The following is a 19,823-nucleotide window of genomic DNA, read 5'->3' as shown; positions in this document are numbered from 1 at the left end:
TTCGCTATAATTGTCCTTCTCTACTCGTACTTGCCCGTGAGCGCCGCGAGCTTTTGCCAACTGAACTTGGAGATCACTATTTGCCGCCCTCAATTTACGAATCTCGTCCAGGTCGCGTTTCGAAGCCTCTCGAGAAGAAGCAAACTCGGCATGCGCAGCCTGCAAAACATTGATAGCTGATGACAAATCCTCTGGGAGGGCGCTTAGACGATCAACGACGTCTTTGTGAATAGACTTTTGAAGCGAAACGACTTCATCGTTCTGACGGTTTGCCGACATTTGTCCTTCCGCGAAGGTCCCTGCAACAGACTGCATATATTCCATGATTTCTTTGTGTTTTTCATCGCTATTGCTGGAAGTTGCTTGAGAGTGGTGCGCCTTAGCATCTTCAAAAGCACGAGTTGCTTCTGTGAGCTGAGAAGGAAGATCAGAAAGAAGGCTAAGAATATCATCGCGCATGTTTGGTAGACGTTCGTGATGCAATGACAAGGCTTGTTGTGCCTCTAACAAGAGATCTAGCTTGGGATTAAGGCTCTTCACCGGCTCCAGCAGACCAGAAACCGTTTCGGTCACTTTCGCTGACAAATTGTCTACATTGAACAACTTGTCACGCACAGCCAGACGAGAATCCAATCGTTCCACGACGAGGTCGGCAACCTGTTCTTTTATTTCGTGTGCATCAATCGGAGCAATCACACGACGAACTTCAGTCGTGATGTGAGCAACGATTGAGTTGGTATCCAGATTTGAAGCCGGGACCAGGCGAGGTAAGATAGGCAATAAACTGCCCACTATAAGCTCTGCTGTTTCTCTCTTATCTGAGGCGAGGTCAATCAGTTGCGAAATATTAGGTTTGACTGCTTGACTGAGCTGAGAAGTCAAATAATCGTAATCAACGGGTTCCGGACGAAGGGCTGCGATAGTTGGCGTTAATGCAGACATCATTTCCTTGACCAGAGATTCCCTTTCATATTGCGTAGAGAAGAAGCGACCGTTGTTGGTTTCGATCTTCGCGGATAACTGAGATATATTATTCATGAGCACTTGTAGACTGCGTGTGCTCATCTGTTCCATCGCATGTATCATATTTGTGGGATCCACGTTGACCGACCGCATCTGTGAATCCAAACGCTGAACAATATCTCTAAGCTCTGCCTGAAGTAACACGCGTGACTCGGCGTGGCCTTGCTGGACGACATCTTTGATCAACTCAAGATCGAGTTCGCCTCGAGCGTCCATCTGACTGTCTTCTAAACCTCGTGCAGCGGACTCCTGGAGTTGAGCACGGAATAACGTAACGACTTCGGTAATCATCGCTTCAGTAGACTGGTTTATAGGGCGCTCGCTGACTCCATTATGTTGAGACAGTTCTCGTTGAAGTATTTGGAATTTCTCGTCCAAGAGGGCTTCCAGTCTTTCCTCGTACTGTTGAACTTCTAGACGCTTCGTGAGGTTCAATGCAGGAATAGATACGTTTGATAAAGAAGAATCGTGAGAACTGTTCAAAGCAGGTAAAGATGACCTCCTTTTCAAGGCAGGTGTGAATAGATCGACCGACTCTTGTGACGACTCCCTTCTGTGCACAGGATCTGTAACAAACCGACTCTTGGATATAGTGCGCGAGATCGTGGGAACGGTGAGATCATCAAGAGATGGTCGATGGGAGTGCTCAAAGATCTCGCGTGAACTTAGACGAGAACGAACTGTTCGACGTGTTTTCTCCTCACCGACAAGCGCCTTGAAAAGACCTGCAGGAACAGTGTTACTTGAAATGGGACGTTTGAAGTCTAAAGGAATCGGTGCACGTTTCGACTTCGCGGGCATGATGGTGGGCATCGTCTCTACCGGTGAAGCATAAATGTCACTGTGTGGAAGAACGGGGATACCATTTGCCTCATCATCTTGCTCGTGAGTGAAAGGTGTGATTTCCCTCGGAGACATCGACATAGCGGACGGGAAACCGGCAAAAGTCAGGGCTTGCGTCGCTCCTTCGACAGAATCTTCACTATGAGACTCCAGTTTTCGTGGAGTAGTGGGAGCTGATCGTCGCATACTGCGCGGAGATTCGTTTGCGGGAGGGAACCTGAACGAGGACATCGATTCCTTGCCGTCTTCGTCATCACCGTCCAAAGAAGTGAGTGATTCGCGACGTTGTCTCTTTTCTCTGCCTTGTTGAGCCCGTGCGGGAGAGGGTTTGACAGGAGGCACAGGCAAAGGACGTGGTTGCTCGAGAGGAGTAGGGAACGTCAACTGGGGAACGCCAGGAGGTGGGCGGAATGTGAAACCATTCAGTCCACCAGGCTTGAACTCTTGTGCAGCCGCATTCAAAGGTTTACCTAATGACGGGACACGTACATGACCAACCGCAGGTGCTTGTGGTAGAACGATAGCTTCAGTTGACCACGACCCTGATAACCGATGAGTGCCAAATACGAAAGGCTTTGCATGCGGATTCAAGGCGCCTGCAGAAGACGACGCAGCAGCAGTATGCGACTTTTCAGGTGGACCCTTCATATGCTCGGAAGTAGATCGAGAGTGTGCCAAAGCAGGGTCATGAACGGAGAAATGGCCGGAGGTTCCCCGCGAATGAGGCAGTGGAGGAAGAGGGCGCGGAACTCTACCGTTTGTTGACGTCGACGATGGCCTAACGAATAAATCGCTTGCATTGGGTCCCGCATAAGGGACGTGCTGATCTGAACGGAAGTGTTCCTCTTCACTGGGATTAGAAAGGACATCATCATCGTTGGATAGCGAAACGACGAAAGTACCAGGGGGGCGAGGGAAGTTGGGCAATCGCCTTGGTATCTCCAACTCATGCTGGCTATGGCGAAGTATGCGTCGATGAACCCTCTCCTGTCGGGCCCTCTCTTCGTCTGAAGGGTTTGACCACTCTCCGATACTCTCCTACTGGCTATGAGAAAATCTCGACAGGCAAATCAAGAATGGTAGAGCTTACCTCATCTTCAGACTTTTCAGCCCCCATACGTAGGTCTTCTGATCCTGTCCATTCATCTACAGCTTCTTCGTCTAAATCGTCGACGTCGGGGTTGCCCGCAGGACTGCGAACAGGTATAATGCCAACGTTATCTGATGAATTACCATCTACAATTCCTCCTACAGAGCGAAGAGATAAAGTATGCGACAATCGCGACACATGTCTCGAGTGCAACCTGCTTTGCGCAGCAGTAGACAAACCATCTTGATTTGCCTGAGAGATGTCCACTGCAACTTCATCCTGGGCGACATCTTCGCTTTCAGCAACCAAGTTGTCATGGTCTCGAGATAACTCTACAAATTCATTATCTTGTAACTCTTCTTCATCCTCTTCAGGGATATCCAAACCAAAACCACGAATAAAATCGGGGCGACTGTCTGTGCGACTTATGGACCTCGGTGCAAGCGACGAGACGATCAAAGGTACACGGCCTTGAGGGGCATGAATACCATCATCTACGACCGATGGAGGTTCTGGAGAGCCTTCTTCATTCATGATTTGGTCTGAACCAAGTATAGCATTCGGACCGAATGGATTGAATGACGCAGTAGGATTATAAAACTGTGACTGAAGAGCAGAAGGTTGTGCGAGAGACATACTATGGCCATGCCTGTTCTGAAACCGTGGGGGCAATTGGAGACCAGGGGAAGGAGACAGATTCAAAGGTAGACCAGGGGACGTCGATAATGAGTTCGTGGCCGACGTATTTTGAGATTGCTGCAACTTGTTGAGCTTGAAATATAGTAAAGATGGGTCCGCAGGAGAAGATATCTAAAAACAATATTGTAACGGCCACATGAATACTAGTAGTAATTTTGATCCATACCGAGGCAGCTCGTGCATGAGGAGCATGAATCATAACATTACTGCCCGATCCGCGTTCCACGCCCAGTTTCTCCAGTTTCTCTTCAATTACTCGTTGCTTGATAGCTTCCCACGCACCCTATGAACGTAGTAGACTATCAGCAGTAGAAGAAGTAGGTTGATAATAAAACAACAACCTTTCCAGGCAAAAATACTTCTAGAGTGCCCGGAACTGTATGGCGCCACGCGTCTGAAGGATATGCTTCGGCAGTCAGCAGCTCTAGAGGATCAGCATGCGGCTCCATTGGCGTGCAAGCTGGTATCGGATCTCGGGCCCAAGTCGGACGTGAGGGAAGTTCGCCGTCCTGACCATTAATCGTTTCTTGAGGAAGATTCACGGTTAGCTTCCTACCCTTGGCGCCCGTAGTCGCAACTGAGGAGCTGGCCAGCTGAGGAGGCATTGGGCTATGCTTCCGTCCTGGACCTCCCAGCGCTGCTTTTGGTGGGCCCCCGATACTGATGCTAGGAGCTCTTCGATTTCTAGGAACAAATTGTTGACCGTATGGCATATTGTTCCCAAGCATCATGGGCGTAGGAAAACCTTGCCCTAAAGGCGTCATTGGGACGGCGCTTTGGGGCATCCCAGCTGAGAGGTGTGCTATACTTGCGTGACCTTTGTGATACCCATATGGAGGTCGGCCAGGCGCATTAGGAATTTGAGGAGCAAAATATGGTTGCATAGGTGTCTGCAGAGCAAGTCCATTCATGGGGAAAGGAGGATGATAACTCTGCTGGATAGAGGTAGGAAGAGCAGGAGAATACATAGGTTGACGGCCATCATATGCTAAAGGTTGCTGCATATTGAGAGAAGGAGGAATGCTTAGGCGGGGAAGTGGTTGGCGAGGATGAGAAGACATTATGGGGTATTTCAGAAGACCACTGGGGTTTACACACTGGAGGCTAAGTGTTGTGTCAAAAAAATGATGAGGAAAAAAGGTGGATGATATCGTACGCGTACTCAGGAAGACGTGGTATGGGCGCAAAAGGATATCAAGACTCAAGGATATATGCGCAGAGCGCGTCCCTCGACAAAACCCTTCTGTCGACGAAGGATCCTTTGCTAAAGGACAGACCAAGAACACAAGAAACCGAAGCACACATAAATTCGCTAGCCTCGCTCACAGCCACGTGCACGTGGCACTAGTCTATTGATTCTCTCAGGCTATATCAAAGCTTTCATGCATAATAATATTCAGATCAAGTTTGTGGTATCGACCAACATTGATACACGAACGACGAAGCAAACGAAACATTGGGAAATAAAATATTTAAAAGCAGTGCTCAAAGGAGAAATCCTAACCGGGCACGACGTTCTAGTCCTCAAACATCGAATCATCTCCTCCCCCACCATCTTCTGAATCCGAGTCTACCTCGATGTACTTCTTTGCCTTTACTCTTGCAGCTCGTTTAGGAGGAGCAGCCCGAGCAACGGCGGGTTCCGATCCTTCGGATGCAACACTGATTTCTAGGTCATCATCGCTATCCTCGACTCGTCGCTTGGGTGCCGTTTTCTTAACAGGAGCCTTTGGCTTGCTACCTGACGCAGCACTCATTTCTAGGTCATCGTCACTATCATCAACTCGTCGCTTGGGTGCCGTTTTTTTAGCAGGAGCATTTAACTTGCTACCTGATGCCTTTCGTACTGTGGTCTTCTTAGTAGTCTCGGAAGGTCCACTGGGCATCTTATCAAAGAAATCCGTTACCGACGCTTGAGCTTCTTTCTTCTTCTTTGCTGCAGGTTTAATGTACATATCGTCGTCACTATCGTCTTCAGCGATGTCAGAACTGTCAACACAATCAACATAAGAACAAAGTGACTGAGATGAAGACTTTAAAAACTGACGTCTTCCGTTTCGCTGATGCTTGTTGCACTTTCGCTATAACAGGTGCCACTTCGATATCTTCTTCTTTCTTTACTTTAGATGAGCCTGCTGTCGCATTCTTCGCTGTGGCCTTTGGTTCGGCTGGTTTCCTCGGTTTGGCAGGTGCCTTCTTAGGTTTGACATCGTAATCAGAGTCGTCAGAAGCATGCGCTTTCTTCTTGCCAGGACCAGAAAGAGACTTCCTGGTTTCTAGGGTGGCCTGTTTTCGCTTCACTCGTTTGCCATTTGCATCTAACAGCGACTTATTCTCCCATTGTTCACAGTTTTTCTAGAAAAATATTCAGAAAATGAAAATTACCGTGGGACCGCAAGAGACTATGAATTACCTGCCATTCGGCCATAAACATATCTAAATCTTCATTCCACATCTTCACAGGTGTTCGCTCGAGGAGGATGAGCAACTCCGCCTCCTTCTCCTGAGCTTGTTGTAAAAGTTTTTCAATCTGTGTGCCAGAGGTCAGAGGATTATTCTGAACGTTCGAGCAAGTGTGAATAAACCTTTTCCGAAGTCAAGCTCCATATCGCCATCCCCAAAAGATAATCGTAATCGGTAGATGTGTTACTAGTTTCGTCTTCCTCTTCTTCAGCGTCTTCGGCCTCTCCAGCAGCTTTAGCCTTCACAACTTTGGGGAATGGGCGGAATTTCAGCTTTCGCAGTTCCGAGATGATATCCGCTTTTTTGCGGTTTGCAACTATAAGCTCTTTATCGACAATCATTTTCACGAATCGTGCCTGGTTAGACAACCTCTCAAATTGGGTCTGGAGCTCATTTGCCAAGTAGTCCTACATTGAATGTCAAGTTAGTTAGCTAAACATTATGTAATATTGATATTCTGGACCTTGACTCACTTTTCGACTCTGGTAACAAGCAAGCCGCTTGGGGAAAAACTCTTCAATGATTTCTTCAGGCGTTTGGTATTTCTGAATCTTCCCATCGAGGTTGAAGCATATCATGTTGCTTGTGTTGATTTTCGAGGTAAGTTTGAAGAATTCCGTTAAGCCTTGTTCTTCCGCCTTTTCGAGATCCTTCGGGGACATCGTGATGACGAAATGAATGTTAACGTTATCATGATGTTCTTTGTAATCCTGTACAACGATAGTGATGGTGAGTGCAATAAACACTTGAAGATGAGCCCAGAGGACTGACCTTGATAATCCCTTCTCCTTTCTCGCCAATCATGGCCTCCAACTCGGCTTTGTAGTTTTGAGTCCATTTGTGGATAGGCAGTTCGGTGATCTCTACCGTGGTATCATTGATTTTCCTTGCGACACCAATAACATCATACTTGTAATCTCCTACTTTCTTGATGGTGCCTTTGAAGCCTCGCCACCAAGGCAGCATTGGCACCAACTCTTCGCCAGCCATCATTCTGCGGATGTTGTTGACAATATCTTCGGGATTGTAACAGGGTATCGATGTACTCCAGCCTGATATTCACATTAGAACAATTAACATTCTAACATTCTGACCAACTTACCAGTGCCGATCCCCTCAGCACCATTGATGAGTACAAGAGGAATGACAGGCAAATAGTATTCTGGTTCAATCCAGTCGTTATCTTCTTTCAGATAAGTCAGCAATGGATCGTCAGCAGGATTGTATATAGTCCTAGCGAGCGGCGACAGCTCGGTAAAGATATATCTCGCAGACGCATGGTCTTTGCCCCCTTGATCTCGTGTGCCGTACTGTCCATTCGGCAGCAGTAGATTGACATTATTGCTCCCAACGTAGTCTTGCGCCAAGTTGACGATAGTCATGGTTAAGCTGGCTTCGCCGTGATGGTAAGCGGCTACTTCAGATATATAACCGACGAGTTGGGCCACCTGTGAATCATAACAGAATGAAGAAATGTAGCAAAGAAAATGCAAGTATCTGACCTTGATCTCTTTCTTAAGCTTGCGCTTGAAGCAGCCCCATATAACCTTCCTCTGCCCGGGTTTGAGACCATCGGCAAGAGCAGGAATAGATCGAATATTATCCGCCATCGAGAAAAGTATAAGTTCCCTGTTGATAAAGTCCGAGTAGGAAATTTCATCTATGTTGTGGTCCAAATATGTTCCAGCCTTTCAAATACTAATTAAGCTTTCTCGAAGTAGACAGTACACAAACGGAGGCGACCTTGAATTGACGCAACCATTCTTTTCGCTCGTCTGCTTTTTTCTTGCTGAAAGCTAATTCAATTAACTCCTTGTCGCCATCCTGGGTAGCAGCAAAGGGAATCATGTGTTTGGCCATGTTACTAAAATAAAGTCGAGCATCGGAGTCGCTGCTAGTTCCTAGACCCTATAGAACTAGTTATTGCGAGATAGGCCTTATAGAAGTTCCTTCACACACCTTGAAGTACTTGGCGTCCCACTTATGAGCATCTGGAGTATCCTCCACCCACTGCTCGTACTCAGGAATGGTGAAAAAGTCAATACGCTGCTTCCCTTTGCTAACCTATATTCCGCAAAGATGTTTCATTCAGCGTCAGGGGAGGGTCGAAGATGGACGAAGCAATACCCACTCTGACAATAGGAGTGACAAACTCCACCAAAAAGTTGGGTATCTTTAGAAGAGAGGGAAAAAAGTGGTCCAAAAAATTGATCAAGAGTCCTTTAATGTGAGAGCCATCGTGATCCTTTGAACCATAGGTTTAATAGTTGAACCACACCAAAAAAGGCACTAAAATCTACCTGGTCCGTCATGATCATCAACCGTCCGTACCTCAAACTACCGATGCCACTATACACCTTATTGTGCTGAAGCCCCATGATTTTCTTAATGTTCTGGATTTCTTCATTCTTCATTATCTGATCGTGCTTGGCTTCTCGTACATTTAACAACTTTCCCCTCAAAGGGAATACTCCGAAATTGTCTCGGCCAACGACCCCAAGCCCAGCGACGGCAAGACTTTGGCAGAGTCACCTTCAGTGAGAATGAGAGTGCATTTTTCAGCATTTCTTGTGCCAGCATTGTTTGCATCAGCAAGCTTGGGCAGGCCAGTCAGTCTGTAGAGTCATCGAGCCAGATGATGAGAAACTCGGACGGGAGTCCTGATAGCGTCTTACCGGTTACGTTTGCTTCCGTCGGTTTTCTTGATTTGTTGGTCTGCCTTGAATTTTGCCCAATTCAATATATTATCAATGATTGTCGACTTTTGGACTATATAACAGAATATCATAAGTCGTCATCATCGAAACACAAAGGGAATTTACCTTTTTTCATAAATTCTTCCGAGAGTACAGGCTTTGTCCCAAATTTCCCAGCAGGAAGCGTCAGAGTCTCTTTCGTTTGACTGTCAAACGTCGGATTTTCTATCAAGGCATTGACAAAAATCCACATATGGTTCTTGATCTGTGCAGGTTTGACTGTGGCAGCCTTGTTCTTCTTTGTTATAGCCGCAATCAAATTCTTCGCAAGTTGATCAGAAATCAATGTGACATGTGTACCGCCTTTCGTCGTGGCTATAGAGTTGGCAAACGATACTTGTTGAAAGGACCCGTCGGATACGGCAAATGCCACCTCCCACCGCGGTCCTACTTGTTCGTGGATGACCGTAGGCTTAGCCTGTGCAGCACCACCAGAGGCTTCAGCGGCCTCGGCAGCGACAGAATTGAGATAAAGTTCGACATATTGTTTGAAGTTTTTAATCTTGAGCCGTTCGTCATTGAGGAAGACCTTCACATCCCTGATAGTACCAGCCATATCATATACACGTTTCTTGAGCAGGGAGACAGTATCTTCGTCAATACTGTCCATCCCAAAGCGTTTGAGATCGGGTCTGAAGGTTACTCGAGTGTATTCTTCATTTTTGGAATTCTTGGTGATTTTCGCCTTTCCAACGTTAGACATATTATTGGTCCATGTTTGTTTGTACTTCTGGCTAGAGTTCTTGTCGGCGGTATCGATCGTGAACTCATGAGAGTATATGTTAGCGAGTTTCGCACCATAACCGTTACGTCCTCCAGTTAGCTTCTTTTCGTCGTCGTCATAGTTGGAAGAAGAAAGCAGGTGCCCAAATATGAGTTCTGGAATGTACATCTTCTCTGTCGAGTGCATCTCAATCGGGATACCACGTCCATTATTGAAGACAGATATCGTGGAATTATCGACATCGATTGTGACCTTGAGGGTATCCATTGTCTTGTCATTGATCTGTAATTTTGGTTCAGTATTGAGCATAAATGAGCAAAATGGAGGAATAAACCTTGTTGTCTGCGGCATTGACAAGAATCTCATCGACTATTTTGAAAAAGCCTGGAACGTACTTAAGCTCTCGGTGTACCATGCGCTTCGTGTCCGCATCGTAAGTCCAGAGCGCTTGAGTGATTGTCTCAACACTCCCGATGTATGAATCCGGACGCTTGAGGATGTGCTCCAATTGGGATAGCTGTCAATAGGATCTTTATATGAATGACCCGTGTATTGGAATCATGAGCAAGGGTACTTTGGTATATGTCTCTGAGGCAGTTTTCTTCTTCCCATTTTTCGCTACTGTGGGTTTAGGCTGAGACGGGCCAGCTTCATCATCTTCGGATATCATCACATCGTCCACATCCATGATACTCTCATCAGCGTTCTCGTCCTTCTCCGCGAGAACCTTCTTAGCAGCTGGCTTTGCTTTCGCGGGAGGTTTCGTAGGCTTCGAGCTGGCTTTGATGGTTTTCTTTGGTGGTGCTATCGCCTAATGCCACTTGCGTCTAAAAGTATGCCAGGAAGTGAGCAGGATCACTCACGCGTTTTTGCACGGCAGGCGCGTAATCTTCGCTTTCAGAGCCAGAAACATCACTTATGGCAATGATCTCATCTTCAGAAGAGCTCATTTTCACGAGGAGAACGAGGGAGAAATAAGATGTGCTGGTTGTCAGTGGATGAGGTTGTATGGGATTGTTGAAACCGCGACAACCGCGACTCTTTCAAAGCACGTGACATATGGAAAGTCGTGTATAGTAGTTGTGGCTGCGAGTGTTCTCCGAGTCAGACCTGGAGACAGGCATCGCTATCAGGAGCCAAAACCAATTTTTTTTTTTTTGCGAAATATGTCGTCTCTAGATATCGCAGAAGAGATCCGTGCTGCATTTCCAGGAACTGAGGAACTTATAGTTCAATATCTATCAGGTTATCTGGTCGATGATGCAGGGGAGGAGGAAGACGTTCTTCAAGTGGCCCGTGACATGCTCGAGTCCTTGGGCATTGATCAAGAAGATACCGTGAAAAGACTGATGTCCACATTGGAGACGCTACTATCTGACCAGCTTGATGCTCGCATCAAGAGGAAGGCCGGTCCAAAATTGACCAAATTGGACAAGGTCATGGACATGAGTAAAGTGGGATCGTTATCCAACACAATAGCGTTTGGCGAAGGAGTGGACTTGGAGAGTATAAATAAAGGAAAGTAAGTGTATTCATCATTATTGATAGTGTCCACTCAATGATGTGCTGTTGCTAGAGCCTCCAGGGTAGACGTCAAGAAACTCGAGAAACAGGAGGCGAAACTCAAAGTTGGCACATAAATTCACTTCATCTGACGAGCTCCTCACTGTGGATATGTAGGCTAAAATTGAAAAACGGGCCCGAAGAGATCTATACGAAGGTTCCAAATTGCTTGATCAACATCGCAAACAAGTAAGTAATAACGCTTTCCTGTCACTACCGTCTCATGTAGCACTCTTGATCACATAGCAAACGTACGAAGAGATGTTCATGAAGGTGAGCTAAATCAAGAAGTTACATTCCTGTCTCTGTTGACAACTCGCTTTAGATAAACCCGCTTGAAGCTAATGCAGCCGCCAAAAACAAGAGCAAGGACATTCACTTGCCCTCGATTGATGTCAACTTCGCCTCCAACAGGATCCTGTATGTTTTATCCCTTGATTTACTCTGGAAATTTTCCATGCTGACTTCATCGTAGATCCGGTGCCAGTCTCACTTTAGCCTATGGACGGCGCTATGGACTTATCGGTCGAAATGGTAGTTTTCACTTTCGTTTAATACGGAATATCAATGCGAGATTCACATTATATCAACAGGTGTGGGGAAGTCTACCCTCTTGCGACACATCGCCATGAGGGAGGTACCAATACCTGCACACATCACTATTTTATTTGTGGAACAAGAGGTAAGCTGGTACATGCAAAAGGGTTTTTATCATATCTTGACCTTTCTATCTAGATTGTAGGTGATGATACGACGGCTATCGATTCCGTTCTAAAGGCAGACGTTTGGAGAGACCACCTACTCAAAGAAGAGCAGTCTCTCAATGAGAAACTTAATGAATTAGAACGCGAAGGCGATGACAAACGATTTGAAGACGCAAGGCAGGAAGCTGCTTCCAGATTGGCAGAAATTCACGCTCGTTTGAGTGACATGGATGCAGAGAGTGGACCCTCTAGGGCAGCTGCACTGCTTGCTGGTAAAATCTTATTTACTTCGCCTTATCACGACTAACAGAAGTTATCTGGTACCAGGTCTAGGCTTCAATGAACAGGATCAACAAAGACCAACAAGAGCCTTTAGTGGTGGATGGCGGTATGAAAACGAACGATATGCAACTTTTATTTGTTAATTAGCATTTTTTTGTAGCATGCGTCTTGCACTGGCCCGAGCGTTGTTCGTCAAGGTTCGTCTCTTCAATAAACCCTTCTTGCGCGTAAATTAAAGTGAACTAGCCGGCCCTATTGCTACTCGATGAACCTTCAAATCACAGTATGTGACTTGGTCTATCCCTGTAATTTCTATTTTACCCAACAATGCGCGCAATAGTCGACCTCAATGCCCTAGCGTGGTTGGAGGACTACCTACAAACCTGGGCAGGAACATTGCTGGTGGTGTAAGTGTATTTTCACTACACTCAAACTACGCGCTCTTAATGCTTGTCTCCAGGTCCCATGACCGTGCCTTTTTGTGAGTACTATATAAGCATGTAGCAGCTCAACCGATTCTCACAGTTGCTCTTTCTAGAGATGCTGTCGCTACTGATATAGTACACCAGCATTCTGGAAGGTTGGACTATTACAAAGGGTTGGTTCCTTTAGTGTCTCCAAAAATTTTTGATCTAATTTTCTATACATTCAGCAACTTCACTCAGTTTTACTCGACAAAATCAGAACGAGATCGTAACTTGCGCAAGGAATACGAGACGCAGATGGATTACCGTAAACATCTTCAAGCTTTCATTGATAAATGGAGATATAATGCCAATCGAGGTGAGTCCATTGTCAAACTGATATTTAATGACGAAGATCTGAGACGTCGAGTAGCCTCGCAGGCTCAGATGAGAATAAAAATCTTAGAAAAGGTATATGAAATCTACACTAATATAAAGATAAAGCCTCTTTACTCAACTCTCCCGAAGTTGCCCGACCTTGAACCACCAGAGGCGGAAGAAACAGAAACATTCAAGTGAGGAGTTTTACAATTCTTTTTCCTTGTCTATTCAATATCGCTCCAGATTCCCTGATGCGGAAAAAATATCACCTCCTCTGCTGCAGTTGTCAGAGGTGACGTTTGGTTACACGCCTCAAAACTTGATCCTGAAAGGTATCAATATCGATGTTGGATTGGACTCGAGGATCGCTGTAGTTGGTGCAAATGGAGCCGGAAAATCGACACTGTAAGATTATTATTTTTATAGTACCTTGAACGACCTCTTTTAACGCCGACATATAATAGAATCAAATTATTGACAGAAGAGCTTAGAGCGTTTGCTGGGCAGGTGAATCGTAACGGACGGCTGCGCGTGTTTGTCTTTCCGTTTCTCTTTCGCTGAAATACTCCTAAATTGTTTTGACTTCAGGGGGTACTTTGCACAGCACCATGTTGATACTCTGCCTGCGGCATTGTCACCTGTACAATTCCTAGCTTCGAAGTTTCCCGGAAAGAGCGAGCAAGAATACAGAGGTCATCTGGGAAATTTCCAAATCAGTGGCATGACCGGGTGTGTAAAATAGTGAAACTAATATGATATCAGCGCTGAACCGACTAATCCTCCAGCTTGCAGCTCATCGGGACTTTGAGTGGTGGTCAAAAGTCTCGAGTGGCCTTTGCTGCACTTTCTTTACAAAATCCTCATATATTGTTGCTGGATGAGGCGAGTGATCAGGTTCCGTTTTCTGCTTTGACTAGTGGTACTTATGAAATATTTATCTAGCCTACTAATCATTTGGATATCGAGGTAACGTGCATAGTAAATGTATTGTTGTTCAGACTATTCATATTAATGCAGGGCTTGGACGCACTAATGGCTGCTCTTAACACGTGGAATGGAGGTGTCATCATCATCTCTCACGACGAGAGGTTCATCACGACAGTAGCGAAGGAGGTATAGCATATAGTTTTTCTTTCTTCTGACGCAGTCTGACATTCATGACCCTAGTTATGGGTGTGCGGCGATGGAACTGTGACGAAGTTCAGGGGGGATGTACAAAGCTACAAGGTATGACTCAACTAAACGCTTTTGTTACAAATAGCTTACTGAATCATGTTACAACAGAGTTTGATTGTCAGCAATATCAAAGCACGTCCGTAATATACGGAATGTGCTGCTTTCGCTACAGTAGTGTGTGGAGTTTACCAATAAACCATGACTTCATAAGTTTTTGAGGAACCTTAGGAAATTTCGATGACTCTTTCAGCTAATATCAGAACAACCTTGCGTCTCAAAGGCACTTGTCAGCTCGAACACTCTATGAGAAGTTGCTGTTGGATTTTAACAAATGCGGGACAAAAAAAGTACAGTTCTTCCTTGCCCATAGTTCTTCCTAGTCTGTGGACAAGATTTGCTGTTTATTTTTCTTGTATACTATGACTGGGTTTCATTGGCCCGGGGGGTCTTCTTCAATAGCTCTTTCACAATAAAGGGATATAGATTGTAGCAATAGCGTGGTGACCTGGGTATATGTTTAAAATTCATTGTAGAACTAATTGCAACTCTGTCAGTTGTTATTACAAAACCTGTCCACCCCGCGCACATCCCTCTCATATCTACCACATTGTGCTCGCTTCATGACACGACCACTCTTCTGGCCCCGAAATAAGGACTTGGTTGGAGTCGAGACCGACTTCAAGCGTACGCCGGACCCGGCGCAAGTCGAGGGTGACTCTTACCCTAGCCGCCAAACCAAACGTTTCAGTTGTTCCAGATTACCTGTATATAACATTCCATGCGAAGGACAAATGTAATTTTGTATCCAAATATCCAGTTCTAACAGACTACATCTATCTTCATTGAAAACCCCGGTTCATGTCCGAGTCAACCTACAAAACCGTCGCCGTCGCCGGAGCAGGGCCAAACCTGGGCCTCCCCATCGTACGCGCCCTCCTCGCTCACAATCTCTCAGTCATAGTCCTCGTTCGACCTTCGTCTACCAGGGAGCTCCCCGCTGGAACCCGTGTCGTTGCAGTCGACTATTCAGACGTGTTGGCAGCCACCTCGGTCCTGCGAGAGCATCACGTTGATGTGGTTGTCTCTGCTGTCTCCTCTGAGGGTTTACTATCCCAGATGCCTCTAGCTCAAGCTGCCAAAGCGGCAGGTGTGAAGCTCTTCGTGCCTCCAGAGTTCGGAATGCCAACCGAGGGAGGTACGGAGGGCTTCGCATTGGCAAAATCACAGTTTGTTGGTGAGTCCATCGTCTCTAACCGCTTTGTTCGTTTGGACTACCAAACCGTCCATGCAGATTACCTGAAATCTATCGGATTACCGTTTGCTAGAGTATATGTCAGTGATTTCCCAGCCATGAGCTACCATATCTTCTAAAACGTCATCTTATAGTGTGGCCTTTTTTACGAATATATCCCATGGCTAACAGGTGTCCCTGATACTGGTAAATTCTTGATCGTCGGTAGTGGCAAAGTACCTGCATCGTTCACAGCCATCGAGGACGTCGCAGGTGAGTATCACCCACAAGTCCCTTGGTTATCCGGATTCATTTCTCATCCCTCCTCCGTGCAGGTTTTCTTGCACACATCCTGACCACCCTGCCACCATCCAAGCTCCATGATACCTCATTCCGAATCGAAGGGCAGCGAGGTAGCTTAGCCCATATTGCCAAGTTCTACGAGGGCATTGCACCTGTCGAATACGTCAATACGATGCCCGATGGAGCCCCTGGAGCACAAGCGAGAGGCTACTTTCCGTCTGGCGCAACAGAGGTGAGGGACTACTTCCAGCAAAAGGTCGAAAAGGGTGCTGTTAGTGTTGGCTATGACCCCGCGTTAGGTCGGGAAGGCGAGGTGCCTGTAGGACATTCGAATGCGCTTTGGGAAGGCCATCAGTGGAAAACCGTGAAAGAAGTATTGGATCTTTAGAGATGCGAATTGTAATATTGAATGGCAAGGGTAATCGTTGTAAGTATGCCATATCGAATCCCGTGTTGTATTGTCTATATAATGTCACTAAGATCAGTCACCTATGTGAAACCAAAAGAGTCACTAATCAGTAACTTGAAACGGGTTGTAGCACGACCCCCACTAATTAGGCGGCTTAATCCTAACTGCAGTTACTTCAGCGATTGCTGCAGCAGCAAGGGGATACAAATACTCAAGCTAAAAACCTTGCAGGTCAACAAATTGATTGATGATGAACCATCTTTGGCAAGCACACACTGGCATATATCTGCCACATCTCGATGGATCTCGTCGATGGAATTTGCTGCTCCAGACAGATGAGCAATTTTACAACACATGGCGTGAATCTCGAGGTATCGACGGTCTGGAAGCGCAATACTACGATTTGAGGGCAGCGTAATCGGTTCAACCTGCCCCCACACAGACAATACTTGTATGACGGCTCAGTCTCTTCATGATCAGGCGATACCATATCAATACCACGTACGTACCACACCTACACTTAGTTGTGCTTACTCACAGTGCATTCTAACCAAAGGTCGAGGTTATCTAACAGACTACGGGCGGTACGATCAAGAGTCATCACTCATGTGGTGAGATTTTGATGAAGATGAACGCACTCAGGCTAATCGTTGGACTGTTTGATGGTCTTTGGTGAGATTTGCATCATAAAATCTCGAGTGTATCGAATGACAGCCGAGAGGGATGTTCAGATGGCGCTGGCGTAGGACCTTGATTGTCAAAGAAACAACACTTTCTGACCACTCTTTACAGCCCCAGATCAGTCAACGTCTCCATATCCGTGGCATAAGCACCCACTATTTCATTGCTTATGTTGAAGAGGTTTTGGCATTGAAAGGGCTGATAATTAGCAGCAAGAATAGAGACGGTCAAGTCAGGCAGAGTTGCATTTGCTCCGGACAGTCAAAATCCTCGACCATCGTCTACGAGAGGAGCTCCGCTGGAACCCGTGTAGTTGTAGTCGACTATTCAGACGGGTTTGAAGTGGGACTTCAAGTTGTCTTACTACTACACCTGCCTTTTTGGTTTCTCCTACACTTGCGTGTATACGCGGCAAAGTGCCGCTTTTCACACCCGTTTTTGACCTGAGGCTAATGCATCACACGCGCCGGTACTTGTACTCGTCCAGAATTTTGCGCTACCTTTGCTCATTATCGCAGGAGTTCGTCAGCTTTTCAAGTTACATTTGCTTGCCTAAGCCACGATACTGCATGGACTGAGGATAAGCCATGTCATTCATGCTGGAGCAGAAGTTTTAGTGGCCCTTCAAGATATCTGGAAGGTATGGGACAACCCCTGGGATCGAGTGGTTCGACCATGACTCAACTTTGGGTCCCGAGAACAGTCGGAGAACTGCTTACGCCGTAAGCTTACTCCTCATACTGGATATCATGCTTGTCTAATCCACGACCAATCTTCCCAGCTTATCATGTCGTCATTAACCGGAATGTACTTTTCGAATCGTATAAAGCGACCTGCGGTCCACACCACAACTTCAAGTTGAAGTCATCACCTAGCATCCCATCGAGATTATATGTCCGAAACAACATACGCATCCTTTGCCATCGTCGGTGCAGGACCCCACATCGGGCTTCCCATCGTCCACGCCCTCGTCGCTCGAGGCGCCCCAATCCTAGTCCTCGCTCGTCCCTCCTCCACTAAGAAGACCTTGCCTCCAGGTGCTCAATTGGTCCCGGTCGAATACGACAACGTCTCAGCTGTGGCATCTATCCTGCGCGAGCACAAAGTTGACGTGCTCGTCTCTGCCATGTCGTTCGTCCGGGGCGACGGTTTCTTGGCTCAGAAGCCTCTTATAGATGCTGCAAAGGAGGCGGGTGTCAAGCTGTTCGTGCCGTCAGAGTTCGGTATGCCTCCCGACGGATTATCTAAAGAGATCAATCCTATATTGACGGCCAAGGCGCGTACAGTAGGTGAGATCAGTCACTGTTTCCAAGCAATGAGCAGCTATTTATCTTGATTTTCATGAAGAGTACTTGAAATCTCTTGGACTCCCGTACGCTTTGCTATACGTAAGTTTGGGCTCCCGCTCATGAAACGGTTTTTGCTAATCGTGACGCGCATAGAATGGGCTTTTCCATGAGTTCGTTCCGTTCGTTGCTGCTATACCTGAAACAGGCAAGTTCTTCATATTGGGAAAAGGCGACAAACCTGTGTCCTTCACGGCCATCGAGGACGTAGCAGGTAAGGTCTCGGTTCATGTATGTGATACTATTCACATCCTAACGCATCCCCCATGGAAAAAGGCTTCCTTGCACATATTCTCACCACACTCCCACCGTCACAGCTCCACAATGCCATATTCCGTCTTGAAGGTCAGCGAGCGACCATGACTGAAATCGCAGCGCTCCATGGAGACGAGATGATCGTCGAGTATGTCGATAAGCTGCCCAGCGACCTGCCAGGACCTACCGCGCATGTGAAAGAAGACCTGCAGAAGGTGTTTGAGTTGGGAGCTGGTAGCTCCGGATGGGATACTGTCACAAGGAAAGATTCGGAACAAGCTAATGGCGCGAATGCCCTTTGGGAGGGCCATCAGTGGAAGACCATCAAACAGGTCTTGAATTTGTAGAGTGTTTGAAATACAGAAGTCACGTAGTCAGTAGACAGGCGCCCATCATCACAACAACTGTCAGACGGACTCTTTGTAATATCTGATCGTGTCCTTGATGTACAGACTGTACCATCGTGTTTCACTACAATATTTACTGAACGTAGTTGCCCGGAAATACCCCTTCTTCTCCATTCACTCGGCCAGTCCACCAATCTTCCTGGCTCTCCGTCTTGGTCACGATTTCAATACGATCACCAGTCTTAAAAGAGAGGTCCCCACTGGCCTGAAACAAGTCTCATTAGATTTCCGTAAAACGTTATTGTACGAGCACATATGCATACCTGTGCGTCGAAATCATAAAGAGCAGTTACGTATTCAGCCTCAGGTTTGGGCTTGGGCTTCAAAGGAGGAGGGGGAGCAGGCCGTTTGACAGCTGCCGCTGCCCCCGCAGAACTTGCGTTGCCGCCGCTGGGAGTGTACGGTGGTGGGGGAGCCAAGAATTGGTGTTGTCCTCCTGGTGCTGGTGGAGGAGGTGGAGCCTTTTTACTAAACGTCGATGACGGCGTACGGGAAGGTGGTGGTACATTTCGCGAGGTGCTGGATACACTAGATGTCGTTGCTGCGCTGGCTGAACGCCCAAGCGAGCTTCCCGGCCCTCCTACACCAAGCCCTGCGCTGCGATTTGCTTGAACAAATTTAGCTATTGAGGTCTTGTTGTTAGTATTGATCGTAAGAGCAAGACGACAAAATGACTAGGACGTACAAGTTGATATGATTCGCTTCGTGATGTTGAGGTCTTCGATCTGGCTCCAAGCATCCGTCCTGTGCTCCTCATAGTCGGCTAGGATCTGTGCTCCTGGCACGTTGGTGACATCGTATCGACCTTCAGCAAAACCGTGCATTTTCTCAAGGAATACATAGTATACGTTGAGTCTACCTCCCAGTTAGCTTGATGTGGGATTATCGCAGGGAAGAAGACATACTGCATGTAGAAGAATGAATGGAAAAGAGGGTCAATAAATTGGGTTGCCATCTGCATGAAGCGTGGAAGATCGGTCTTCATCGCGTTGTTGATATAATCATATTCGTTTGTTGCAATTTCAAAGTCTTGCTCAAGCTTCAAAACACGTCAGGTGAAATTGATAAAAGGAGCTGACAGGC

The 19,823-nt window shown here is 46.6% G+C and overlaps 4 protein-coding genes across 4 annotated transcripts; 2 read left to right on the top strand and 2 right to left on the bottom strand.

Annotated features, from left to right (window-relative positions):
- Positions 1-66: 66 nt before the first annotated feature.
- On the bottom strand, positions 67-279 carry SERLADRAFT_401825 (uncharacterized protein; the record flags this gene model as incomplete). The annotated part of the gene is made up of 1 exon (XM_007323544.1): positions 67-279. A coding segment is annotated over one exon (213 nt), but the record flags the coding sequence as incomplete, so codon positions are not given.
- A 4,790-nt stretch (positions 280-5,069) lies between these two features.
- Positions 5,070-10,548, bottom strand: SERLADRAFT_453445 (uncharacterized protein; the record flags this gene model as incomplete). The annotated part of the gene is made up of 18 exons (XM_007323543.1): positions 5,070-5,644; positions 5,703-6,010; positions 6,069-6,185; positions 6,241-6,525; positions 6,592-6,828; positions 6,890-7,170; positions 7,221-7,566; positions 7,621-7,806; positions 7,862-8,026; positions 8,078-8,182; positions 8,250-8,363; positions 8,419-8,600; positions 8,651-8,733; positions 8,794-8,887; positions 8,941-9,880; positions 9,933-10,115; positions 10,173-10,391; positions 10,462-10,548. The coding sequence occupies 18 exons, from the start codon at positions 10,546-10,548 to the stop codon at positions 5,173-5,175; spliced, it is 4,404 nt and encodes a 1,467-aa protein (XP_007323605.1).
- A 151-nt stretch (positions 10,549-10,699) lies between these two features.
- Positions 10,700-14,314, top strand: SERLADRAFT_478925 (uncharacterized protein; the record flags this gene model as incomplete). The annotated part of the gene is made up of 25 exons (XM_007323542.1): positions 10,700-11,120; positions 11,175-11,226; positions 11,279-11,350; positions 11,408-11,434; positions 11,487-11,581; positions 11,637-11,695; positions 11,755-11,843; positions 11,897-12,137; positions 12,193-12,253; positions 12,308-12,344; positions 12,394-12,430; positions 12,488-12,554; positions 12,608-12,628; positions 12,686-12,745; positions 12,800-12,930; positions 12,985-13,022; positions 13,080-13,126; positions 13,176-13,337; positions 13,397-13,465; positions 13,521-13,661; positions 13,718-13,814; positions 13,875-13,898; positions 13,950-14,045; positions 14,100-14,159; positions 14,217-14,314. 25 exons carry the CDS (start codon positions 10,765-10,767, stop codon positions 14,250-14,252), a joined length of 2,175 nt encoding a protein of 724 aa, XP_007323604.1.
- Positions 14,315-14,858: 544 nt separating this feature from the next.
- On the top strand, positions 14,859-16,151 carry SERLADRAFT_478923 (uncharacterized protein; the record flags this gene model as incomplete). Its single annotated transcript, XM_007323541.1, has 4 exons — positions 14,859-15,342; positions 15,400-15,440; positions 15,495-15,612; positions 15,675-16,151. 4 exons carry the CDS (start codon positions 14,967-14,969, stop codon positions 16,028-16,030), a joined length of 891 nt encoding a protein of 296 aa, XP_007323603.1.
- Between the last annotated feature and the right edge of the window lie 3,672 nt (positions 16,152-19,823).

The sequence above is a fragment of the Serpula lacrymans genome, assembly GCF_000218685.1.
Source record: "Serpula lacrymans var. lacrymans S7.9 unplaced genomic scaffold SERLAscaffold_16, whole genome shotgun sequence".
In the NCBI taxonomy this organism is placed as follows: domain Eukaryota; kingdom Fungi; phylum Basidiomycota; class Agaricomycetes; order Boletales; family Serpulaceae; genus Serpula; species Serpula lacrymans.
Note: the sequence above shows the minus strand (reverse complement) of the source record. Positions and strands in the feature narration are given on the sequence as shown.